Raw genomic sequence first — 27500 nt, 5'->3', positions numbered from 1 at the left:
AAACACACATGCGCGCACACTCATAAACACAAATGCACATAAACACACATGCGCACACACTCATAAACACACATGCGCACACGCACACATAAACACACATGCACATAAACACACATGCGCGCACACTCATAAACACAAATGCACATAAACACACATGCGCGCACACTCATAAACACAAATGCACATAAACACACATGCGCACACACTCATAAACACAAATGCACATAAACACACATGCGCACACACTCATAAACACACATGCGCACACGCACACATAAACACACATGCACATAAACACACATGCGCGCACACTCACATAAACACACATACATGTTCATGTTTGCATGCAAATTAACTTACAGACACACACACACATGTACATACTGTTCACGCACACACACAGCAACTGTTTATTTAAATGATTGTGTGCGTGTGTGTGTGTGTTTTGATGTGTATGGCAGGAGGAGAGAGAGTGATTATAATCGTCAGTGTTGCTCTTTGTCATGTTAATGTTGTGCTGTGAGACTGTGAGAGGTTTGTGTTTTATTCTTCATTTCTAATATCTTCATTCTAGTGGACTGAGCTTTACTCTGAATGTCATCTGGAAAAGTCAAGAATGTGTTCAGATGACGTCTGTCTCAAACTATTTGATTGGTTCAAATAAGCATGGATCAGTCCAGCTAGTCAAAGGCCTGAGCACATGATACTGATCACACGTGAACATGATGCTTCTGCTTTCTGATGGTGTCATACAGTAATGGTTCATCAAGGTTTTCTAATTAATTTCATGTAGTCATTGAATTTAAGTTCTCACAGTATCTCACAGCTAATGTGTGTGTGTGTGTGTGTGTACTTGCGTGTGCATTTTAATGTTTAAGTGGTTATAATGGTTGAGTTCCCATGTGGCCGCGGGTGGAAGAGGACACGTCCGCTTTTAATGGAAATCGTTTGTGTTCAATTACTTCAACACGCCACAGATAAAGTCACACACCAGCTAATGATGCATTGAAGCTACACGTGTCCTGTGTTTGTGCGTAGAACAGAGCTGTGTGTGTGCGTGCAGTTATACAGATGTGAAGGTGATTATTAAACAGTCTTTGATATGAGCTCACATGTGTCACGTGTGCTCAGTGAACTTGACTTGTGTGTGCTTTAGTCTGAGCGTTCACAGAATGATCAATTCTCTTTCATTTTTAAGTCATTCTGGATAAAAGCTTCTGCTAAATGAATAAATGTCTTCGAAAACCTCTAATAAGTGAAAGTTATGTTTGTGTGTAAATCAATAAATTCACTTTTGTTTCAGACTAAACTCAACAACTTTCAGAAATGTGAAGAAAAAAATGTAGTTACTTTGAAAAGAAATATGGCCGTCTACACCAGGGACGTGCACAGGAATTTTGAGGGGCAGTTGCTCTGACCTGAAAAAAGGGCAACCCCCCCACCCCCCCAAAAAAACCTCACAGGCTATATGAAGGACTGAGAATAACAGGGTCTTTATTAAAATATATATATATAAAGAAGTAAAACACTGAAATACAGCACTCACTAATAATAACACAGAAAAACATAACTCCCTGAAATATCTCTCCTGAATCCGCCTCTCTTCAGTGGGCATCTTGGCTTCAAACATTATCCAAAATAGTGAAAGGATTTAGGCATTTAACCATTTAGAATAAAATAATTAATGTGATGCATTGCTTCCATCATTCATTCTTCTTGATAAAACGAAATGTGAGAAACTAACTATCAGCAGACATGTAGCTTAGTTTTACCTAATGCCTACCTACCAAAACAATAGTAGCAGGCTGCTTGTCTGTCTTATTATTTAGGCTAAACGTGGCAAACTCACCCTGGATTTATGAAGATTTTAATTCATTTCACAAAACTTGATGATGATGATCGTTCGTCACAAACTCACCTTTTCTGACAACGTAATAGTGGCCATTTCCATAACACCAAAAAGGAGGACACGTTGCAGCATTTAGTGAGGCAAGAATAACTGCATAGGACTCTGGTGTACTCACAACTACAATACAATTTTGTGCATCATATCGATGGTCTCATGATACAGTGATTCTGAAACAGTCTACTCTGTTTTTTCAAAAATTGTCTGGCAATGAATATTTGACGTAAGCTTAAGGGAAGATGTACCTGCAGCTCGTCGGTTACTTTTGTTTTTCTGTGCTGGCATGTCGCAGGTTCCTTGACTACAAACGTCCACTTCACAGCGACATCCATGAAAAGTGTCTCTACAGCCTTTTTATATAAAGTTGTGCTCTTTTGTCCATTCCAGATTAAATGAGGTTTCAGCAAGTTACCGTTATGATGTGACGAAGCCAGCACGTGGACTCCACTTCCACATCGTGGAAGCTTGTTTACGTTTTTAACCAATGATATATCAGATATTTATTTGACACCTCTTTCAGCCAATCATTTGTTTGACCGGAGATCTTACGGCGTCAGACGCAATGCTGCTGCGTCCCAATAAATGTTCTAAAGCGGGTTTTGTTTAGGCCGATTCACCACAAAAGAAGGACAAATGAGTGTCCGGTTTGAGGCTGTCACGGACGCGGGGGCTTAAAATCCGGACTGTCCGGCCGAAATCCAGACGTATGGCGTTGAGTCGTATCACCCGATAACCGCGACAATCTCCTTCTAGGGCCGCTCATGCAGGCTCAGCTCAGGTGCCGGTCACGTGTTGAACCCATGTAAACAGAGTTCGCCCTTCCTCTTCTGACTTTCACTTTCGTTGCCCGAATACGGAGGTCAATGAGGCTTTTCGCGTTTTTTTATCTAGACTTATGTGAAATTCTGCATTCATTGTACATGATTTATTTATTTATTTTCCACCTCGGGAGGGCAACGTGAGTCGAGAAGGGCATATGGGCAGTTGCCCGGGCAACCTGAGCAACCCCCCTGTGCACGTCCCTGGTCTACACACAGGAGACTGTAAATGTCTATAACATCAGTCCTGCGCTCTTGGTTTTTAAAGCCTTTTATTTTATTATAAAGCTCTCAGTATCTTCGTTCCTAAATATCATTCTAAACTATTTATTGTCCATCATCCTTCTAGCTCCCTCAGAACCTGAAACATCATCTGCCCACCTGTAAACTGTGAAATAATCTGACATTACCTGTTAGAACAGATTCAATGTCAGCTCAATTCAAATCTAAGTTCAAAACACATTTTTATGTTTTTGTTTTTGTACAGCATTTTAAATGGGTTTTATTAAAATTCAGATGCACCTTTTGCATGAAGTCGGCCAATCAGATTGCAGCTTGACAGATTGTGTGTGTGAAGTCTCGTCTTTTATTGGTTGGTCTGTTATTCTCTGTGATGTCACGTCTATGTGTCGCCCCTGTCCACCCTGCGCTGTAGTGTGTCTGTCACAGAGACAGAGGGATTATGGGTATTTACTTGTTGCCCCGGTATTTCACAGCTGTCAGAGCATCTCACAGGTAACACACACACAAACACTTCATTTGAACAGTTATTTTAAAGTCATTCTTAAAGAGAAGTGAGGTTTGTTGTGTTTTATTTGTCAGCGGTTGAAGTCTTCAAACGTCAAGAATCTGTTTCATTCTAATAAAGTCAATGACAGACGTCTGGTGTGTGTGTGTGTGTGTGTGTGTGTGTGTGTGTGTGTGTGTGTTATTGAGATGAATGTGATCGATAGGTAATTTTCCCAACAGAATGAGCTTCTACATTCTCCTGAATAGAAATCAACATTGAATCCTGAGAGCTTGAGTGCTCATCACCAACCTCATTTAATGTTTTTATCATCACTCAAGCTGTCTCTGTGTCTGTCTGTCTCTCTCTCTCTCGTTAAAAATTTCAGAGAATGTGAATGACACATATGAACTCTCTCTTGCAGTCTGTTTCCTACTGAAACATTTTGTGACAGTAAGTCATTTGATTCTGAAGTGAATCTGAAGTGAATCTAAAGGGAATCTGAAGTGAATCTGAGATTCATCTAAAGTTAATCTAAAGTGAATTTGAAGTTAATCTAAAATAAATCTAAAGTGAATCTGAGATGTATCTGAAGGGAATTTGAGATTCATCTAAAGTCAATCTGAAGTTTATATAAAGTGAATCTAAAGGGAATCTGAAGTGAATCTGAGATGTATCTGAAGGGAATTTGAGATTCATCTAAAGTGAATCTGAAGTGAATATAAAGTGGATCTAAAATTAACTTGAAGTTAATCTAAAATAAATCTGAAGTGAATCTAAAGGGAATCTGAAGTGAATCTGAGATTCATCTAAAGTGAATCTGAAGTGAATCTAAAGGGAATCTGAGATGTATCTGAAGGGAATTTGAGATTCATCTAAAGTGAATCTGAAGTTTATATAAAGTGAATCTAAAGGGAATCTGAAGTGAATCTGAGATGTATCTGAAGGGAATTTGAGATTCATCTAAAGTGAATCTGAAGTGAATATAAAGTGGATCTAAAATTAACTAGAAGTTAATCTAAAATAAATCTGAAGTGAATCTGAAGTGAATCTGAGATTCATCTAAAGTGAATCTGAAGTGAATCTAAAGGGAATCTGAGATGTATCTGAAGGGAATTTGAGATTCATCTAAAGTGAATCTGAAGTGAATATAAAGTGGATCTAAAATTAACTTGAAATTAATCTAAAGTTAATCTGAAGTGAATCTAAAGGGGATCTGAAGTGAATCTGAGATTCATCTAAAGTGAATCTGAAGTGAATCTAAAGGGAATCTGAGATGTATCTGAATTGAATCTAAAGTGAATTTGAAGTTAATCTAAAATAAATCTGAAGTGAATCTAAAGTGAATCTGAATTAGTCTGAATTGAATCTAAAGTGAATTTGAAGTTAATCTAAAATAAATCTGAAGTGAATCTAAAGTGAATTTGAAGTTAATCTAAAGTGAATCTGAAGTGAATCTAAAGTGAATTTGAAGTTAATCTAAAATAAATCTGAAGTGAATTTTAGATGAATATAAAGTGAATCTGAAGTAGTCTGAAGTGAATTTGAAGTTAATCTAAAGTAAATCTTAGATGAATCTAAAGGGAATCTGAGGTAGTCTGAAGTGAATCAAAAGTGAATCTGAAGTGAAACAGTGTCAGGAAAGTGAAACTTCCTGTATCTCAGCGGTAAGAGCTTTGTTTTGTTGGATCCCAGGGGATTGCAGATAACTATGTAAAATGTATAGGATGATGCAATGTAAGTTTGGATAAATGCGTCTGCCAAATGCCTAAATGTAAATGTCATAGCATAGCATCCGTTGTGTCTCGTGTGATGTTAGCTGGTATGTTTGACTGATATAATGTCATTGTGTGTCTGCAGTTCCTCCTCAGTTCTTGAGTTATCCCTCAAACACATATGCACACGAGAGCACAGATATCGAGATGGAGTGTGCAGTGACAGGAAACCCACAGCCCACCGTCCGCTGGGTGAAGAACGGTGAAGTGGTCATACCCAGTGACTACTTCCAGATCGTGGTGAGTGTTTGTCTGATGAAACTCTGTTCTTTCATGTGTAAAAGTGTGTGTTTTCTGTTGATGTGTATGAATCCTGTGATTGACAGGAGGGGGGGAACCTGCAGATTTTGGGTCTGGTCCGTTCTGATGAAGGGTTCTATCAGTGTATCGCTGAGAATGAAGCTGGAAACAGTCAGGTTATGGCCCAGCTGATCCTCCTGCAGCCCGGTAAGAGAAGAACACACCGGTGTCTGTGCTTTACATTACGCTTTAACCTCAGACTAGCCCGCTCCTGAGCCCTGCTGTATTCACAGCGCATGTCAAACTGTTCTCAGATCAGCTGTCACATAATGTCATCCTTCAGCATCACATCATCAACACGGCTGATCATCTGCACGCATGCGCGTGAATCATGGGACTCTTGAGTGCTTGTGTGTTTGGATAAGTGTGTGTGTGTTTAGTTGAGAGTGTGGCTGTGTGCATGCGTGAGTGTGTGCGCTTGTGTGGGGTGGGTTTGTGATTTGAGCATGAATCTGTCAGTAGTTAATGAAAGGCTCTCCTAAAACCATCTGCTTCTTGCCGCTAGATGAAAGTTTGTGAGAGAACTGCAAGAGAATAAAAAATACCTGCATCACAATGTTGCGTCAATCAAAAAACTATTAGCAACAGTTTGACACACAAGAAGATTTTAATTAAACAGTGAGGAGTAAATGCATGAGGAGGAAGTGCTTCAGGAGCGGCGAGTTGGTTTAATCACAGCACACACAATGAGAAGCGGATCCCCAGAGTCAGCTGCACAGATTGGAGCCTGCAGAGACCAATCCATCGCCGGCAACCAGACGTCTCCGGCGCACCATCACCATGGAGAAGTGTGTAATGCTGCCTAGGGTACGGGCAAAACAGACGCCGCAAGACTTGAGATGTTTAATGGGGGGTTTATCAGAAACGGTGGGATTGCTGGCACAATGCCTTTAGAGCAGTCTGTTGTCTCATTACAAGAGTGTCGCTGCTGTCAGTGCTCAACAAAACATTAACAGAGTTAAACATCACACACTCCATTACAGTGGACCACCGTACACTAGACCCTCTCCACGTGTGCTCTCGTCCGTCCCGTGATAATCACCTGAGCAAGCACATCAGCACCTGTAACACTGAGGCATTTCACTTCGGTGTGACACTAAATATTGAAGGAGGAATCAAGAGTCTTTAATAATATAAAAATCTTCCGTCTGTAGTGTGAAGCACACACATTGACTGTGAGAACATGTGTTCTTGTTTGATGATGTCATGTGTTTGTGAATCTCTTATGTGCGATGTCAATACACTGGATAAGAAAAATCCCAGGAAAGACAGAGAGAGAAAGACAGACAGAGAGACTTTGACTTTTTAGGTCTATTTATTTACAAAAAAGATCATTTAAAAACTCATTAACTTTTCACCTTTTCAAACAATGTTTCCAGGGGTTGAGAGAGAAAAAAACATTAGTCAGAAAATATATAGTTCCAAGCCACCATCACTTTCCACATCACAAATGCATTGATTTATTCCCAATTTGAATTTAAACAATTCCATGTCTCTGATCAGATTATAGAAAGCAAATTCAATTTTAATGCAAGATTAAAATGGACACTAAATCAGTTGTTTCATCACCACTTAAAAACCTTTTCCTTGACAACCATATGGCCAGTTTTGCCTGCCCAAATAAAAATGGATTAAAACATGAACTTCCCTTATTTTACTACTATATTTTGGTCCATAAATGAAGAACATGGCCTTGACTTCCCTCGATCCGTCGCCCTGACTTCCCTTGATCCGTCGCCCTGACTTCTCTCGATCCGTCGCCTTGACATCCCTCGATCCGTCGCCCTGACATCCCTCGATCCGTCGCCCTGACTTCTCTCGATCCGTCGCCCTGACATGTCTCGATCCGTCGCCTTGACTTCCCTCGATCCGTCACCCTGACTTCCCTCGATCCGTCGCCTTGACTTCCCTCGATCCGTCGCCCTGACTTCTCTCGATCCGTCGCCCTGACTTCTCTCGATCCGTCGCCCGGACTTCTCTCGATCCGTCGCCCTGACTTCCCTCGATCCGTCGCCCTGACTTCCCTCGATCCGTCGCCCTGACTTCCCTCGATCCGTCGCCTTGACTTCCCTCGATCTGTCGCCCTGACTTCTCTCGATCCGTCGCCCTGACATCTCTCGATCCGTCGCCTTGACTTCCCTCGATCCGTCGCCCTGACTTCTCTCGATCCGTCACCCTGACTTCTCTCGATCCGTCGCCCTGACATCTCTCGATCCGTCGCCTTGACTTCCCTTCGATCCGTCGCCCTGACTTCTCTCGATCCGTCGCCTTGACTTCCCTCGATCCGTCACCCTGACTTCTCTCGATCCGTCGCCTTGACTTCCCTCGATCCGTCACCCTGACTTCTCTCGATCCGTCGCCTTGACTTCCCTCGATCCGTCACCCTGACTTCTCTCGATCCGTCGCCTTGACTTCCCTCGATCCGTCGCCCTGACTTACCTCAATCCTCCTCTGGAGTCAGCAGCTGGTGGAATCCCTGCCAGTCATTCATATCCCGGGCGACCTCAACCAGACACGCTCTCTCGCCAGGTCACGCACCGCTGCGAGTGGTGACTCCACCCCCAGGCTGTCCAATTCATTTTAGAGCAGTTCGGGCAGGTACAGGTGGACTTGTTCGCCTCCCTGGAATCTCTCATTGCCAGCTTTGGTACTCCCTAACCGAGGCCCCCTTTGGCACAGATGCCTGAGTGCACAGCTAGCCGCGGGACAAGCAGAATTACGCCTTTCACCTAGTGAGCCTAGTCTTGTGCAAGGTCTGGGAAGAGGAGCATCAAGTCCTGTTAGTGGCGCCCTACTGGCCCAACCAAACTTGGTTCTAAGAGCTGTCGCTTCTGACAATGACTCACCCCTGGCCGATTCCCCTGATGAAGGAACTTCTTTCTCAGGGGAAGTGCACGTTCTGGCAACTGAGATCAGACCTCTGGAACCTCCACATCTGGCTCCTCTTTTAATTTTACTTTAAAAGTACCTATTTGCCAAAATATTACTCACTTATAAATGTACCGAAGTAAATATAGCGCGTTACCACCCATCTCTGGCTATCGGTGCATACGTGCATGATGTAAACAACACAAACTTATAGTCAATCAATGTGATGATGTATTGTGTGCTCGTGATTTAGTTCCCACAGGAGGTCGTCAGATTTTCTATCTTTTATCAAACTAAATATTCTTTGAAGATGGAACTCTACACTATAGGTACTCAATATTATTATGAGATTGGCAGAAACGGACCTTTAATAATGCTGTTATGTGGTTATTGTGTGCTTTGTAATGTTTATACAGGAACTGGTGTTGTGGTATGAAGCGGTGGAGTGTTTTAGATGGTTCATTGCTCATAATTCATGATGAGATAATAGTGTAATTCTGCTTCACAAGCATTATTTGTGTTTTGCAGATGTCAAACAAAAATCACATTCAGATACATTTCACATACGTCTGTCTGTGTCTCATTCAGAAAAATTATTTGCATGAGAAATATTTGACATTTGTACCCCCAAAGCATTTGCATACAAATAAAAGAGAACAAGTGCAAAACATACAGTACAATTGGCAACGAATTGAAACCCCCCCACACTCCCTCGTGCAGGAGACAGACGAGCGCACAGGCGGCAGAAATTCTATCACTCAATAATTCATGTGCTATGATAGAAAATATGCTTTTGGCTATTTGTATTTAAACAGGGTTGAGCTCAGATGGAAAACGGATACAGACCTTCTGTCTGCCAAATGTCTCATTTACACTTTTATTGTTATTGTGTATTCATCCATCATTACACAACCTGCAACCTGTGTGTGTGTGTGTGTGTGTGTGTGTGTGTGTGTGTGTGTGTGTGTGTGTGTGTGTGTGTGAGAGAGAGAGAGTGTTTGTGAGTGTGTGTATGATTGTATGAGTGTGTGTGTGTGTGTGACACTTTAAATCATGGATGAACGCAAGAGTCCTATTCACCAAACTTAAGGTCAGATGTGAGAATAGTGTTTGTCTGTTTCTAAATGCAGTTTGAACTTGAAATTACTTTTATTACTTTTGAAATTGTTTGTAGAATTTTGAGGAAAATAATGAATTGAATCCATTTTGTAATAAGGCTGTAACGTGACAAAATGTGGAAAAAGTGAAGCGCTGTGAATACTCTCCGGAGTATTTGCCTTTTGTATTGCGTAAGGGCTATGTTGCAAAAATACTGTCTCATTTTGACTTCGCAGCGTTCAGTTATATGTTTTCATAAGGTTGTGTAAATTTGAACTATTTGCTTTTATTTGTTTTCATTTGATATTTATCTTAATCTCTGTGTGTTCTTGTGCCTCATTCCTCTTCGTTGTTCTGCATCAACCTATAAAAAAATATAAGTAAAAAGTTTACGTCTTTGTCATTAGCCAAAGGCAACAATATATTTATATCAAATATTTTGCCACCTAAAAACACCTGAAGGAAATATCTTTCACTGTGATCAGCCTGTAGATTTCCACTACAAACAAAAATGCTCATAACATCACATCACAGTTTATAACGTCACGTGTCTTCACGGATCTTCACGGGATTCCTAATCCGCACAGTTTCCAGAAGATCACTGACCGTGTTAATGAACAAAATCTAATGATCCCGGGACAAATTCCTGGACACATTTTCTGTGTATTTTCCAGGATCTCTGTCTGAAAAGGGCTCTAGTGTGTCTTATAAATATCAGACTCTATGAGTGAGCAGTAGCTATGGTGCTCTGAAATGACCCTTTACCCTGAGAGGACAACAGAACCCATGAGCAGATTAAAGGTTTAACCTGTAGGTGGCGACGTCTCAAATACGACAGGGCACATCATGTGAGCTTTCATTTCATACGCATCAGTATTGGAATCAGTTTCTTGATAAATAACCTTTTGCGCTATTAAAAACAGAACAGAAGTAAAGAGGTCAAATTCATTTCACATTAACTTTACATCTACAGACGGCATTAAATAGAACAAGGCCACAGAGTGAGAAGCCGAACACCAGCCGCGTCTCTTTAGCAGATAAAGCAGCAATAAAACAACATCTATTCTCCAAACAGCCCTTTAGCTTCGAGCACAGAGACTTTTATGGGTCAGTAAAGATTGTGAAATGTTCTGTTCTGAGAGAACGCAAGAAATATCAGCAGAACACAGCCGTGCGTTCTCCATACGCTCTGTCTTTTCACTGCTCAGGTCAATGTTTATATTCCCTTCACTGTAAAGACCTCAAGATCCTCAAAGCTGAGAACATCACAGAGCCAGCTAAGAGTTAGTTGTTAGAATGATGTTATTTTGATAATCAGATAATTACGTTTTTTAAGTTTTCAAAAAGAATGTTTTTTTACTGTGCTTTCCAATTAATATCAATCAAACTGCAGTTCGTTGGTTTTGATTCAAGTCATAATAACTCAAACAAATACAGCTTACTAACACAATAAAACACAACAAAAACATTGATTGATATTTTGACGGAACACTCTGTGATGCTTTTAAAGCACTGTTTGGGTCTGTCTGTGATGGACAGGATAGTTTACACATCATACAACTGTATATATGCACACGCACACAGTCACACACACGTGTGTGCGTCTTTGTGTTTGTGCACGTGTGTAAATCCAGCAGTGAAATACTGGAGAGTTTCTTGTCTTCTGTACTGAATGTTATTTGCTGTAAGTTCATATGAATGAATTCTGACATGAAATCAGACATCAGCGGCTCAAAGCCCAATATCATCATATCAATGTGTGTAGCATTCATCACTGCTCGGATTGTTTCTGAAGAAAATCATGATAAAAATGTTTCTTTGTCAACCGTAATCAAATAGCCAGAAATTGCATTTGAATAAATCTCTGGTGATAAGCCGTGCATATAAAGACATAAAAGAGAAGAAAGAAGAGCAGTGTCATGTGCTCATTGGTCTTTCTCTAACACAACGAAGCGGCGTGTGATTATTCACGCTTCAGTCAGGCGTTTATCTGGTGTTCAGGTGGAAGATGGAAAGAAGCTTTCGTCCGTGAAACCTTTTGTCATAAGACATCAGACCGCATCTCTCTCTTCACATTATCTCTCAAATGATTGCGTCAATTCTAAATCACTGACGTTCAGTCACATTGTACATTAAATGATTTTATTTCAGTCCGAGTTGTTGTTTTGAGATGGTCAGCTGTCTTTTAGGAAATGACAGAGATGTTGATTAAAGATGATATCTGGTTGAGATCTCTTGGTTTCTCCACTTATCAAACTGTTATTTATCAAACGTCTCTCTGGATGTGTCTGGTGGAATTATGAAGCAGATATTGATACCTGGACTGTGTCCACTTCACCTAAAACACACACACACACACACACACACACACACACAGGTTCACACTGATCATGTGACGTTGTGATGATGTATGATATCGAAAGTTGTGCTCTTCTCTAGATTGATCTCTAATGATGTTCCTGCACATCAGCACTGTTATAAATGAGCAGTGATATCACACCACAGGCTTGTGCCTTTCAGAAAGAACATATTTTCTATTTCATCCTAATGTTTGTGTGCTGACCGCATGACACACGCTTTATATCAGAGACACTGTGTTTCTTTCACACCATGATTCATGTTCACTCTGAAGATTAGAAAGAGAACACATTCCTTCCTGAAACAACACTGGAGAGATAACAACTCAGAGATGCCGTACCAAAGATATTAATACTAATATTGACAAGATGCATCACTGCCATTGAAATGAATGGGGAGGAACGCAACGCTCAATATGGCCGATCTACATTTACATTTAGTCATTTAGCAGACGCCAAAGCGACTTACAAAGAGTTCAGAGATCAATAAGCAATGAGCAATCTAGTGAAGCTTTGCGCATGGTTTTAATCGCAATTTAGGAAACTAAAGTTGTGGTACAGTTTACCTCATTTAAATATGTTTTTTAATTGGGATTTTAGCCAGCGATTGTCGAAAAATCTGTATTCCCTTTCATGTCTTCTTTGAATTAGAATGCACGTTGCAAAGATGGCCGCCGAGTGGCACGACTTCCCTACATGGACTTTGGCCGTACTCTCTTTGTTTTTCACGATATTAAACAGATTCCACATGAAAAGAAGCATAATTAAAGAATAAAATAATGATGACATGTGTACATGACAATAATGCCATGCTTTACAGTTTGCATGTGTAAACAGAATAAACTCTTTTTGAAAGAGTTTCAGGTTAGACGGTGATATACAGCAGACATGTTCTGTATTGTGCAGACACAGTGTGACGTTTCAGATGGCTTTTGTGTGTTATGTAATGAGACACACAGGACTCCGGCTCTTCAGTTATTCTGGAGATCACCTGCATCTCTCACATGTTCCTTCCACGTGCCCGGTGTCTCTTCTGCTAGAATGAATCATGGATCATCCATGAACTCATTTATTCTGAATTGAACTGGCACAGAAGCGCTCATGCTGAGGGGTCTCGTGTTCTGCTTCTCCTCAACGCTTCTACATGAAGTTATTTAAAAACGGAAATTCTTACAATTTGGTTCAATTTACATGACTCTGTGGTTAAGACCTATCTGATTCCAATTTGAATATGATATAAAATAAGTAATATGACATTTCCAATTTATGTTTTGATCATAGTTAATTTGATCTGTAAATCCTCATACTCAGTTATCCTTTCGTTTGGGACCTGCAGTCGCACAGAGTCTCATGCGGGCCGAGTACGTGGATCTCACGGTCACAAAACTGTCAGTCTGATCTTAGTCAGAGGTTGCCGGGTGAATTAATATCATTAAGTCTGGCCGCCCATGCTTGCTCAGAAACATAACAATAGTTATTTTAGTCACGATCATGCAACTAGCTAATGCGGGTGATAGCTGGAATTCTGTGACATGAGCTTTAGTAATTATGCTTTAAAATCAAAACTCCATCCCATCCTGACATACTGTCAGGGCCTGAAGAGATGATGGAGAGGTGTGATGTAAAGAGGGCGTTCAGTCCCTGGGCATCAGTAAGCCCTGAGGGGAGGGCAGATATCATTCCTCAGGATCTAGCAGCAAAGGAGGTTTTATTGTTTTGTGTCCCAGCATCACAAATAAACTCAGTTCTTAGCACTTTTCCAAGTGTCTTACACTGACACTTACAGTTTTTTTCGATTGCTAAACGACAGCGAGCACAACTGGTGTCACATGTGTAAAACTCTAACTACAGTCTGCACAGCAGCAGTTCATGTGGACCAAACTCTAGTTCGGTTTTCATTGCTTGAACACAGTTTTCAAAACTCTACACACTTATCCCACGACTTTAACCACGACCTACACAACACTGTGGATTTACAGCACTTTGTTCAAATGCTAACACACTGCTGTCAAAACTGTGAAGCACACATTCAAAAACAGAATAGATTTCAGCCTTGAGGGCGGATGCGTGGAGGAAGACACAGAAGACACAGAGCTGTTATTTCAGATGAAGCTTCACTTATAGACCCTGTCGTGGATCATGGTCTCTCATTGAGAGAGGAAGGGTTGAGGGTGCAACACAATCTGCAAAGATAGTGACATCTGTAATGTGAATTTTCCATCATACAAACCATCATTCCATCATGAGAGTTACATCCTTACAGTAAATGAAAACATTACAGCAATTTATTTTGTATTGCACTTACAGTATAGAATATTTACACAGATATATATGACAGTAAGTGTGACTGTAAAATATAGTTTTACAACAGGACCCAAAGGCCGACCCCAACAAGAGGAAGAGGAGAAATATGACTTTGTATGAAGTCACTGAAATTGTTGAAACTGTAAAGATGAAAAGTTTGTATTTTCTGTATTGGTGTTTGATGCTTGTGTTTTTCCTCTCAGTGTGTTGTGAGTGACAGTGTGTGTTATCTCAGTGAGGGTTGTGTATTGTGTTTGGCTGCACTGAGCCGTGTGTTAAGAGTTGTGTTGCTTGGAATGAGTTGTGCAGGTGATGTGAACAGTTTAGCTCAGGTGACTGTTTGTAGTGCAGACTGTAGTTAGAGTTTTGCACATGTAGCTGCAGTTGTGCTCACTGGCCTCTAGCAATCAAAAAAAACTGTAACTAGAGTTAACCTCAAAAATCACCCCTTAAAGAAAGACCCCAAATAAACATTCTGTGATTTAACCTCCCGCGTGTCTCATCAAATCTGTATGAGTTTCTCCTGCAGAGCACAAAAGAAGATATTTTGAAGAATGGTATACATTCATTTGTATTGGTTTTGTGTGTGCATGTGTGTGTGTGTGTTTGTGTGTGTGTGTGTGTGTCTGTGTCTGTGTGTGTGTGTGTGTGTGAATTTATAGTAATGTATGTGTGTGTGCGTGCGTGCGTGTGTGTGTGTGTGTGTGTGTGTGTGTGTGAATTTATAGTAATGTTTGTGTGTGTGCGTGCGTGCGTGCGTGTGTGTGTGTGTGTCTGTGTCTGTGTGTGTGTGTGTGTGAATTTATAGTAATGTATGTGTGTGTGCGTGCGTGTGTGTGTGTGTGTGTGTGTGTGAATTTATAGTAATGTTTGTGTGTGTGCGTGCGTGCGTGCGTGTGTGTGTTTGAGTTTGTGTCTGAATTTATAGTTGTGTGTGTGTGTGTGTGTGTGTGTGTGTAAATGTAGAGAAATGTCAACAGATGACCTTCGAGCACATTCATGTGTACATGACTAGAACAGAGATGTTTGTAATGTAATGTGCAGATGATTGTGTGATGGTTGCTTCAGGGCTCATGAGAACACGTGTGTGTTTGTGGCTCTAAAGCCGTGTGACATACAGTACGCGTGGTATGATTTTATTCTGCACATATATTGGCGTGTTGTGTTATCATATGTGTGTGTTCGCACCGCTTTACATCATGTGTGTGAGTTCATTACAGATCACTGCTGTTGTTTTTTGCTTGTTCATGTCATACTCGTCTGTATTGAGAGCAGCAGTGCACTCTGGGTAATGTGTTCATGCACCAGCGCAGTGCTTCTGCCCGCTGTACTTCACTGCTGCGTGATCTCTGATGCTGTGATCGATCTTATCTCTCGGTTTCTTTTCTTCCTGATCTGGTCTTGTGTTTGTTTTTTCTTTCCTGATCTTCTCATTCCATCCGTCTTCTCGTTCTGTTGTTTTTATCCCCACCCTCCCGACGCCATGAACCGCCCCTTCCCTCCCTCCCCCTCCCCGTCTAATGCTACAGAGGCCACGCCCACTGTCCCCCCACCGTCCCCCCAGCCCCGCACTTCCTCTTTGACTTACTCCTCTCCTCCCCCACCAGTTACCCCGAGCTCAGGCGTCCTCCCCTCCGCTCCCCGTGACGTGGCCCCTGTCCTAGTGTCCAGCCGATTCGTGCGCCTCGGGTGGCGGCCCCCAGAGGAGCCGCGGGGGAACATCGTGACGTACGGAGTCTTCTTCTCTGAGGAGGGAATCAACAGGTACGTCTTCACCTGCGTGGATGTGGATCGGAGCCGCACCGGTGTGAACGTCATGCGAAGCTCAAGAAATAAGAAATTAGAACATCAAAATCAAATCAACTGAGCTTTTGTAATGTTCTTTTGTTATGTTTGATGTTGGTGAGATGAAAATCTCTTTCTGTCCTCCAGCTGATGGTTGTGTATATCAGCTGGTGTTAACTGTAGAAAGATGAAGTGATGTGGTTCATGTACGTGTGCTTCAGGGAACGCTCCATTAACTGCAGTGAAGCGGAGAGTCTGCAGATGACGATGAATAATCTGAAGCCCGAGGCCACGTACTCCTTCAGAGTGGTTGCCTACAGTGAGCACGGAGCAGGAGAAAGTTCAGAGTCCATCAGACTGTCAACACAAGCTGAACGTATGAATACAAACACAACTCCATCTGCAGAAACACACAAACCACTGACACACTGTGAGTCTGTGACCAGCTTAAATATCATGACCATAACAATCTGATAGATTCTCACGTGTCAGGAGGTTTGAGATGAATTATTTCATAACTGTAATGCTACAGACAAAATAGAATTGATGGTTGGTTTTAATCAAATTAGTGGGTTTTTTATGCATTATGTTTCAGTATTGAATACATATATATACTGTATCTGGAAGAGAGTTAGTTTTGTAAATGTCATGTGAGCTTGTGTAGATGTACTGTATGAGAAATACTTGAGTTCACATGTGTTTTCTTTATCAGAGACAGTGAGCTGCACCTTTATACTAAAGATTCAGTGAAGAGCTTCAACACTTTGACCTTTTCCAGCCGCACAAACTCTTCCTACAAACACTCAGCCTTTTTTCTCATTCATGTATCGTATTTTATATTTAGATTTAATTTGCATGCTGACTTATTCCCGCTCCTCTCGCCTGTCAGGGGTATTTACAGCACTTTTCTGTGCCTGAAGGGCAGATTTATGAGCTGGCTCTCTGCATTATTATACTGTACATTCAGAACATTTAATAGTAGTGATGAAAAAAATCTACAAATACTAGAATATGAAACAACGTTTTAATCATTTAATTGTGTAAGTAATTATTCCTGATAAAGGAATGAACACTTCTATATACAGTATACTGTGTCTGAATTATGTTTTGTGTGTGTTTGTGTAGTTCTGGTTCCTGGTCTGGTTGAGAACCTGCGGGCAGAAGCGTTTTCTCCCACCTGCATTCAGGCCTCGTGGGATCCCCCGGTTCATGCCGACGGCCCCATCCAAAGCTACCGCCTCCTCTGGACCGAGACATCAACCGGTAAAGAGCAGGTCAGTGTTTTCCTCTGGCTGTAGTTCCTCAGCTGCTCGAGCGAGGAACCCGGCGGCAACGACTTTAATTCCCTGATGTGATTAGCATGTTCCTCACGCTAACAGCAAACACTTTGAATCACATCAAACTGAGACATACACAGTACAGTACAGCACAGTTTACTTAGCCGTCACATACTTTACTGTAGCGCTTACCACCTTAAAGAAACCTCACACGCTGTTAGTGTTAAACTTCAGTGATTCAGTGAGACACTGTGAAATGCAGTCATATGCACTGCAAGATGCTGTGAAACATAGTGAGGCAGACACAGTGAGATGCTGCAAGATTCTGTGATACAAAGTCAGATGCATTGCAAGATACTGTAAGATGCAGTGAGACCAAGATAGATGCACTGCAAGATGCTGTAAAACAGTGAGATGCATGAGACAGAGTTAGATGCACTGCAAGATGCTGTAAAACAGTGAGATGCATGAGACAGAGTTAGATGCACTGCAAGATGCTGTGAGACGCTGTGAGACGCTGTGAGATGCAGTGAGATCAAGATAGATGCACTGCAAGATGCTGTAAAACAGTGAGATGCATGAGACAGAGTTAGATGCACTGCAAGATGCTGTAAAACAGTGAGATGCATGAGAAAGAGTTAGATGCACTGCAAGATGCTGTGAGACGCTGTGAGATGCAGTGAGACAAAGTTGATGCACTGCAAGATGCTGTGAGACAGTGAGATGCATGAGACAGAGTTAGATGCACTGCAAGATGCTGTGAGACGCTGTGAGATGCAGTGAGATCAAGTTAGATGCACTGCAAGATGCTGTGAGATGCAGTGAGATCAAGTTAGATGCACTGCAAGATGCTGTGAGACGCTGTGAGATGCATGAGACAGAGTTAGATGCACTGCAAGATGCTGTGAGACGCTGTGAGATGCAGTGAGATCAAGATAGATGCACTGCAAGATGCTGTAAAAGAGTGAGATGCATGAGAAAGAGTTAGATGCACTGCAAGATGCTGTGAGACGCTGTGAGATGCAGTGAGACAGAGTTAGATGCACTGCAAGATACTGTGAGACGCTGTGAGATGCAGTAAGTCAGTTAGACACTGTGAAATGCTGTGAGACAAAGTAAGATGCTCTCCGAGATGCTGTACGATGCAGTAAGACGTATTAAGATTCTATGAGACCAAGTTAGCTGTACTGCAAGATGTTGTAAAACAGTGAGATGCAGTGAGACAAAGCTAGAGGCTGTGAGACGCAGTGAGACGTGATTCAGTGTGAGCTCTGCTGGTTCCAGTCACACGAGCAAACAACACATGTATTTGGTAGAGACTGTGAGCTGTAGAACTGTGATTGATCTGTGGGTGCTGTGAGAGAGTTACTATTATAAATACGCTGCTACAGTAAACAGATGGACGAGGTAAAATACAAAGAGCTCTGTGTGAGAGCGTTTGAGGTCACGCTGAGAGAGAGGAAGCACTTTCAATAAAAATCAGGATTGTTTGTTTGTCTCTTGTCGCTACAATCTTTTTCATTTCTGTCTGTCAGAACGTGGAGGTTGTTGGTCAGAGCTACAGAATGGAGGGGCTGAAGAAGTTCACCGAATATTCTTTAAGAGTTCTAGCAGTAAACCGACACGGGCCGGGAATCTCCAACGAAGACATCTTCATCACGACCCTGTCAGACGGTAAGATGAGTAAACTGACTCGACAGATCCATATGAATCACATCCGCTGAATATTAATGTCAACAGATTTCTGTTCATCATTGAACACTTCACGTCAGTGTCTGAAAATACTTGATGAACATGTATTAATATGACAAAATAAAGATTAGTATAATCACATTCGCTCACAAAACAGGATGATTCTGCACTCTGTCATTCATTTAATGAACTGATTCACTTGAGTGAAGTTTAGAGAGAGAGTGTTTGACGACTGAACAATATAGTTAAAGGGACAGTTCAGCCAAATATCTGTCGTCATTTATTCCCCTCATGTGTTTATAGATCTGTATGTCAGTATATCTTCAGTGGAACACAAAGGAAGATATTTAAAGAAATGTAAAGCCGTCACTTTAAATATCTAGCTTCAGTCCTGTAAGTAAGTTACTGTCCATCACACTGAAGGTCTTTGATTCATTTGTCTTTATATTAATATCCGTCACAGAATATTTTCATAATCAATCAAGTGAAAATCTCTTTGATTAATTGATGTGCATGTGTTTGATGTGAAGTGTAATGGATTTCATGCGCCGTCACTCAACTCTGACAGTCTGACATCAGCCGTTTCAAATGTGCTTCATTCATGTGATGCTTCATTGAATCTCCACTGTACAGCTCACAATCTGCCCTGCGAATTCAATTAAAGCACAGGGTCATCCCATGAGACCACACACACACACACACACACCCACACACACACACACACACACACTGGCCCGTCTAACATCGCTCTATTGATCTGTGTGTCAGTAATTCATCAGCTCATAAACTCATCTGTCCTCATTTCACCATCACTGAAAACTTCCAGAATCTTTCAGACATTCTTCAAGAATTATGAGCTGAAGCTTTTGCACAACTCATCGTTTCTCAATTATAATGAGAGAGAGAGACGCTAAACGTCTGCTGGGATGTGTCTGGCACATTGTCATCTTCAGTGTGTTACTCCAGAGATTTCTTCTTTATTCTGTATGTAGGAGTTTGATATACTGACTGTAACTTCTGCTCCTCTGTTGTTTCTCAGAAGAGTCGAGGGACGAGCGATGACACCACACACAAACATGCTGAATCACTCTCTCTCTCTCTCTTTACGACTCATTTAATTCTGTGTTTTTATAACATCATCAGCATTAATGAAACACATAGCAAACCTTTCACATTGACATTCTTAACTCATTTCAGATGGACGGAGAGATCAAATATCTTTCCTGTGGTTCAGTGGTTAGAGCAGGCGTTTGCAATGTCACGGTCATGGGTTCCATCCCAGAGGATGGCACATACTTAGAAGCACACGTGTAGTAGAATGCAATGTGAGTCACTTTGGATAAAAGCGTCTGTCAAATGCATCAATGTAAATGTAGATAATTTGAATGTAGTTCCAGACGTGTCACAGGAGGACGGTCTATATAGTTTATGTACTGTATATGGAGTGGTGCTTTAAAATCCCTCCTCTGACCTCAGACCTCCAAACCTGACATGAAGTACAGCAGCACAAACAGCCTTCTCCCATTTCACGCATTCAATCCCATCATGCTCTCTGTCTGAATCTTCTCTCTCGTTCATGCTCAGTTCTCTCTGCTGAGCACCAGTCAATCCACTGTGTGTGTGTGTCATTGGCTGGAGGTGTCGTGGCCTTACGTTGAGTGAAGGTTGCGTGAATTTATTGCATGTCAGCTTGCATTAGAGGAGCTGCAGAATGTTTCAGATGAGATAACCCCCCCCCCTCATTTTCCTGCTTCATTACGGCCTCTTTTGTCACGCTAATGAAATTAGGTCTCACACACACACACACACACACACACACAGTTGTGCCTGAAGTATAAAGTGTTCCTCTAGTGTAGGACAGTGTAGTGTTAGTGTCTCACAGATGTTGTGTGTGTTTGTTGTGTGTCTCACAGTGCCGAGCGCTCCACCACAGAACATCTCACTGGAGGTGGTTTACTCACGGGTGAGTATCAGACATTCTGATCATTAACAGGCTTCAGATCTGTGTCTTCACATTACAGTTCATTCGGATTCAAAGAGATGATGTCACTGCTGTATGTGTCATGAACAGGCTTTTATTTGTCACTTTGTGTTATCAAGCTCATCACACGTTTATACATTTATTACACAACAGTGAAAATGCACTTTTGAAATTGATGAACAGATAGAAAAACAACATAAAAATTCAACTGAACTATCACCATATAATATATACAAATATATTGATTGAATATACATCGAAAAGACTTGAACTGATTTAACAAATAAAAGAAAAACACATGAAAGTTTAAATCAGTTCATAGAGAAGCTTGTGATAAGTAGCTGTATGTTTGTATGTTCAGACTTCTGTTTTCTCTCACTCTCTCTTTCTCTTTTTTAGAGATTTTTATGAGACTATATATATATAAATATTGTTAGTAGTTGACAGATTAAAACAAAAATGATTCTTTTTCTTAATAAATAGTGAATTTTGAAATCAAGAAAAGTGCTTTTGAAACGATCTCTTGATTTGTTCGGCGGCTGTATGTTTGAGGATCATCTTGCTGTTTTATAACTGTGTTGTTTTAAATCAAATAGCATTTAGCACTAATGTTCAACTGCTTTACATTCTTATCATAAAAACATTTGAGCATTTGGTGAGAATTTCGTCTGAAAGCTTTGCTCTTTTGTGTGAAACGGATGAGTAGACGCTCCAGTGAGCACGGTGATGCATCATACTCGGACAGGGTCATTTTCACACGGAAACATTTTCATTTTTCACTTGAAAATTAAACTGTCTATTTGCGCAATATTTGCCGCACGGCCGCTTGTTATTAATGGATGATATCAGACAGATCGCTTCCAGAAATGAATGAAGCATCCGGAGGGGCAGGTCATGAAGCGACAGGATACTTCATCTGCATCCGTGCCAGCATCGTCTCTCGCCATCGCCATGACAACCTCTGATATATTTATCGATTTTATGAGTCGTTAACTTGTTTTTCTTTCGCTCATTCAGATTCAGTGGGCCGTTGGGAGGAATATTTCAAAATCTTGTTTTGTCTGACAGAAGTATAAACTAGATTCATCCAAACACAATCAAAGAAAATGTTCTGAATGTTCTGAGTGAAGGATGTTCCTCTGAAACACTATGAGTCTGAAGAGTATCGGCCGGTCAGATTTCCCACTTAGACTTAAAATCAAAGACAGTAGTTCTGGACTCACGTATAATGTGAATCCTCTAAACACATTCACTGTAAAGTAGCTTCTGTAGACAAACTCCAGCTCTCCACTTCTGTCATAAGCTTACACACATGCGCACACACACACGCAAACAGGCACACACAATTTGATTATTTTATCGCCTAAACTTAAAGATCATAGAAGACGTTTTTAGAATTATTCAAATGATTGTCCACTAGGACCTCAATTTTGGTCCCCACGGTGACACGAGTCTGTTGGTGTGCGTTCAGGTTTAGGTCCCCATCGAGATATAAAAACAAGGCCATGCAAACACACCCACACACAAACATGCACACAAACGCACACACACATGCCCTCATGGCAACACATTGTTCCGAGTGGATTTTCTGTTCTACACAAGATAATGAGCAGAGAAACAGAGCCAGAATGATACTGCATCACACACACACACACTCTCTCTCTCTCTCTTGTTTCTCGGCTGCGCTGTAATCAATTAACATTATGCACCTAAACCCATGAACAAGTGGCAGCAAATGTTAATGAATGCAGTCATCGCATTACTGCGCTCACAGAATGTGCGGTGGCGAATGTGTGTGCTTCCTTGTGCGGGGCTGGAAGGTGTTAACACACACCTGAACCCATCACGCTTGAGTGAGATCTGGCGCTGGATTGTTGTTAGCCCTCACATGAGACAAAGCACAACACGGGAGATGCGCTTGCTATTGGCAGTGGTGTGATGAGAATTTTAATTGCTTTATTTGCATGTTAACTGGCTCTCTGTGGCTTCAGCCCGCACACAGATGGCATCATAGCTGACAGCGGGCGTCAACCACACAATGTCACCCAGCATATGATGACATTCCTACACTCACACTTTTATCCTTTTCACCCCGATCTGTGTGTATGTCCGTGTGTGCGTGCATGCATATGTGCTTGTGTGTGTTTTTGTTTGCGCATATGTGTGTGCTTGTGTGTGGGCTTGCATGTGTGTACGTGCATGCATGCGTGTGTGTGTGTGTGCGTGCATGCGTGTTTGTGCATGCGAATGTGTTTGTTCGTGCCTGTATGTTTGTGTGTACTTGTATGAATGTGTGTGTGCGTGCGTGTTCGTGCATGCGGGCGTGTTTGTGTGTGCATGTGTGTGTGCGTGCGTGTTTGTGCAAGCAGGCGTGTTTATTGTGTGCATGTGTGTGTGCGTGCGTGTTTGTGCAAGCAGGCGTGTTTGTGTGTGTGCCTGTATGTTTGCGTGTGTGCTTGTATGCATGTGTGTGTGCGTGCGTGTGTAATTACACTGGGCGTCGTTCCGATCCACCCGTCACTGCAGATATTTAGTTTATCTGGTGGCCTTACACACTAAAGAGCCCATCAAATCAATTAATTTCTCTCTGCTTCAGTGAACGATTAAATGTCTTCCTCTGAATAATTCATGAGCGTCCATGCAGAATAGTCATGGGTGGAAAGATCGGTGTTGAAAGGCAATAAAATGTGTTTTCCGGGACATTAGTGGTTTAACACGGCCGAGTGTGCCGCTGTTTATCACTCAACACCACAATATTCTGATGTTCTCTGTTAAATGAGAAGATTCGCTGTTGGCACAACATTCAGTGTGAAGACTATAATCACAAGAAAGCATCTTATATTAAATCTGTCACTGAATAATAAGATATTACAGGAATACATTTCCTGAACTGTCCCTGACGTGTTTACTTTACATTTGTGAGCTGATGTTGAATGTTTGTAAAAGTGCTGATGGGATTTTTTTTTGTTTTTGTAGTGATTCGATTTTTTTATCATATGATTATGTTTTTATATAGGGCACGGCATGACTCCTTTATCATTAGATCCATTTAATGGAAGGAAAAACAAGAATAACAATAATAATAATACACGTGGTGCATCTGTATAGTTGTTCGTGAGAAATCATGAAGGTTCTTTGTCAGATACTGTTTTGCCGGTTGGTTGTGTTTTCAGGAGTTGTGATGTGAATGTTTTTTGTGTGATAGAGCATTAAGGTGAGCTGGCAGCCGCCGCCTGCACACGCTCAGAACGGCTTCATCACGGGATATAAGATCCGACAGCGCAAAACCGGCCGGCGAGGAGAACAAGAGGCGCTGGAACCCAATAACCTGTGGTACCTGTTTACAGGTGAGTCTGACGTTCATTGATCCATTCATGACCGTTCATCAGAAACCTGTTAGGGATGTCTTATATGTTAATGAGCTGTGTTGTGATTGGCTGACCTCTTCCCTGTGTCATAAGGATTGAGTTTGAATAAATGTTTGATGTTGTTTTTTACTGGAGCAACACACAGTAAAAGAAATGTTGTTTTTCATCATATGAGCGATGAAAGAGAAATGAAAACATGATTGGATGGCCATTCCTCTCATTTGCTGACTGTGCACTATTGAGTGGATGTCTTTTGTGTTGTGTGTGTATCTGTACATCATCACATGATTTTAGACATGAAACACATGTACAGCACAACATGACACACCAGCGCTGGATATTCTGTCCTGCAGGGATTTACAAACACACGTCTGATCTTTTTATTAGAATTACATTCCAATGAATTTCACTGAAACCGATATTCATTTCTATTATTCCTCTGATATATATCTCTCTCTTGGTCTCATTCAGGGATTCATTTCACACTAGCGTTCATGTGTGTTGTGTTAATTCCATCACTTCAGGGGATTTATGATTGACAGCTCTCTGTTATCTGCCGGCGCAGTGTTTTCTTCACCTTAACACGTGATGGAAATTTTCCTGGATCTGTTCACATCATGTTTATCTCTCGTTCATTCATTACACACACACATAATCTCAAGCTCTGTTCTTTTCTTCATTGTCAGGGTTAGAGAAAGGAAGTCAATACAGCTTCCAGGTGGCGGCCATGACGGTTAACGGCACCGGACCCAGCAGTGAATGGTACACGGCCGAGACGCCAGAGAACGACCTTGATGGTGAATGTGCTTAAAACACGCACGCACATACACAAGATCACATCACAAACATCATCATGAGCTGATGCGTCTGCCAGTGAGGAGTTATAAGAGAAAGTCACCGTTCACTTCATAATGAGTGAGTGAGTCTTTGCGTTTGCTGTTACTTGCATCTGAGTGTGTAAAACCTCACACGCTCTGTGTTAATAGAAGACTTCTGAACGCTACGAATCCGCTTGAGCAGATCAAAAACAAGACACCATGAAGTTCACACAGCTTTGAGAGGTTTATGAATGATGAGGGGATAGTGCTTCCACTTGCCAATAACAGCCTGAGGGAATGAATTCTTCTTCTTCTTCATATGAGAGCTGCTGAAACAGCACAACAGAACACCAGACAAATGATTTACACAAGATGTGAGAGAGAGATGAGAGATAGAGCCGGAGGACACACACAGACACGACATCACAATGACCCTCATGTGGGAACCACACACACCATTCAAGATCAACACCAGTCTCTTCCTCCTGATCACAGATCAGTACACGAGCTTGATAGTGTTACAGAAGAGTCTAAAGACCTTCACAGCACCTCACTTCACACTTCTCTTGTAAATGACTTTGACTATGATGAACGTTTCTCATCAGAATGTTGATGGTCTTGATTTGTGTCGTAGAAACTCAAGTTCCCAATCAGCCGAGTTCTCTTCACGTGCGTCCGCTGCCCAACACCATCATCATGAGCTGGACCCCCCCGCTGAACCCTAACATCTTAGTAAGGGGTTACATCATTGGTTATGGAGTGGGTAGCCCGTACGCTGACACTGTGAGAGTGGACAGTAAACAACGCTATTACTCCATTGAGAACTTAGGTGAGTCCGTCTCGCATCGTCTCATTCTGTCTCACTTTGTCTTTCTGTCTCATATCATCTCTTTCTGTCTCACATGAACTCATTCTGTCTAGCGTCAACTCTTTCCATCTCATATCATCTATTTCTGTCGCACATTGTCTTTCAGTCTCGCATCATCTCTTTCTGTCTCATATCATCTCTTTTTTTCTCATATCATCTCTTTCTTTCTCATATCATCTCTTTTTTTCTCATATCATCTCTTTCTGTCTCATATCATCTCTTTCTGTCTCATATCATCTCTTCTGTCTCACATTAGGTCTCTTTCTGTCTCATATCATCTCTTTCTGTCTCATATCATCTCTTTCTGTCTCATATCATCTCTTTCTGTCTCACATGATCTCATTCTGTCTTGCGTCAACTCTTTCCGTCTCATATCATCTATTTCTGTCGCACATTGTCTTTCAGTCTCGCATCATCTCTTTCTGTCTCATATCATCTTTTTCTGTCTCATATCATCTCTTTTTTTCCTCATATCATCTTTTTCTGTCTCATATCATCTCTTTCTGTCTCATATCATCTCTTTTTTTCCTCATATCATCTTTTTCTGTCTCATATCATCTCTTTTTTTCCTCATATCATCTTTTTCTGTCTCATATCATCTCTTTCTGTCTCATATCATCTCTTTCTGTCTCATATCATCTCTTTTTTTCCTCATATCATCTTTTTCTGTCTCATATCATCTCTTTCTGTCTCAAATCATCTCTTTTTTTCCTCATATCATCTTTTTCTGTCTCATATCATCTCTTTCTGTCTCATATCATCTCTTTCTGTCTCATATCATCTCTTTCTGTCTCATATCATCCCTTTCTTTCTCATATCATCTCTTTTTTTCCTCATATCATCTTTTTCTGTCTCATATCATCTCTTTCTGTCTCATATCATCTCTTTTTTTCTCATATCATCTCTTTCTGTCTCATATCATCTCTTTCTGTCTCATATCATCTCTTTCTGTCTCATATCATCCCTTTCTTTCTCATATCATCTCTTTCTGTCTCATATCATCCCTTTCTTTCTCATATCATCTCTTCTGTCTCACATTAGGTCTCTTTCTGTCTCATATTGTCTCATTCTCAGACTCAGTTTGAGTTTCCGCTGCATTCAAAGCCATCATACTTTTCTCATCCCAATACAAGACCTTGTATATCAGCGAATGACAGCTCTCAGCAGCAGTGGTGTCATTGTAATATTTGTAATAGGAATGAATTGATTTCACCTCAACACTCTCAGTATCATGTGATGACGGCTGGAGTAATTTGATTGAGATGTGTAAATTAAATGAAAGTGAATAAAGACGATTGCTGGGTCAGTGCGAGATCTGGAATCTGATGAGGTGAAGTTAAGATGATGGATTCATGTCTGTGATTCTGACATCAGTGTAAGTCTATACGACATAAATCACATTCTGTGAGTGAATTACAAAAACTAGATTACAAGAATATAGATTTCTATATAAACAATATTTCTGTGTAAGATTATTTTTTGTTTCATCATCTCATTTGCAGTTATTTTATTGTTTTTACTGTAATTCATAATAGATTATTGGTAAGGAGGAGATGAG

General features: G+C 41.2%; 1 protein-coding gene across 1 annotated transcript in view; it reads left to right on the top strand.

Moving 5' to 3' along the window:
* The window catches only part of dcc (DCC netrin 1 receptor), a gene marked incomplete at its 5' end in the record, with an annotated part of 123842 nt that overhangs the window by 71774 nt on the left and 24568 nt on the right, over nucleotides 1-27500 (top strand). The window contains 10 exons of the mRNA XM_079449703.1: nucleotides 5312-5466; nucleotides 5553-5673; nucleotides 15761-15917; nucleotides 16160-16314; nucleotides 17064-17212; nucleotides 18751-18889; nucleotides 20821-20870; nucleotides 24094-24235; nucleotides 24943-25053; nucleotides 25709-25903. Coding sequence (XP_079305829.1) covers nucleotides 5312-5466; nucleotides 5553-5673; nucleotides 15761-15917; nucleotides 16160-16314; nucleotides 17064-17212; nucleotides 18751-18889; nucleotides 20821-20870; nucleotides 24094-24235; nucleotides 24943-25053; nucleotides 25709-25903 — 1374 coding nt within the window. The remainder of the gene's footprint in view (nucleotides 1-5311; nucleotides 5467-5552; nucleotides 5674-15760; nucleotides 15918-16159; nucleotides 16315-17063; nucleotides 17213-18750; nucleotides 18890-20820; nucleotides 20871-24093; nucleotides 24236-24942; nucleotides 25054-25708; nucleotides 25904-27500) is intronic.

The sequence above is a fragment of the Barbatula barbatula genome (genome assembly GCF_947034865.1).
Source record: "Barbatula barbatula genome assembly, chromosome: 2".
NCBI classification, from domain to species: domain Eukaryota; kingdom Metazoa; phylum Chordata; class Actinopteri; order Cypriniformes; family Nemacheilidae; genus Barbatula; species Barbatula barbatula.
Note: the sequence above shows the minus strand (reverse complement) of the source record. Positions and strands in the feature narration are given on the sequence as shown.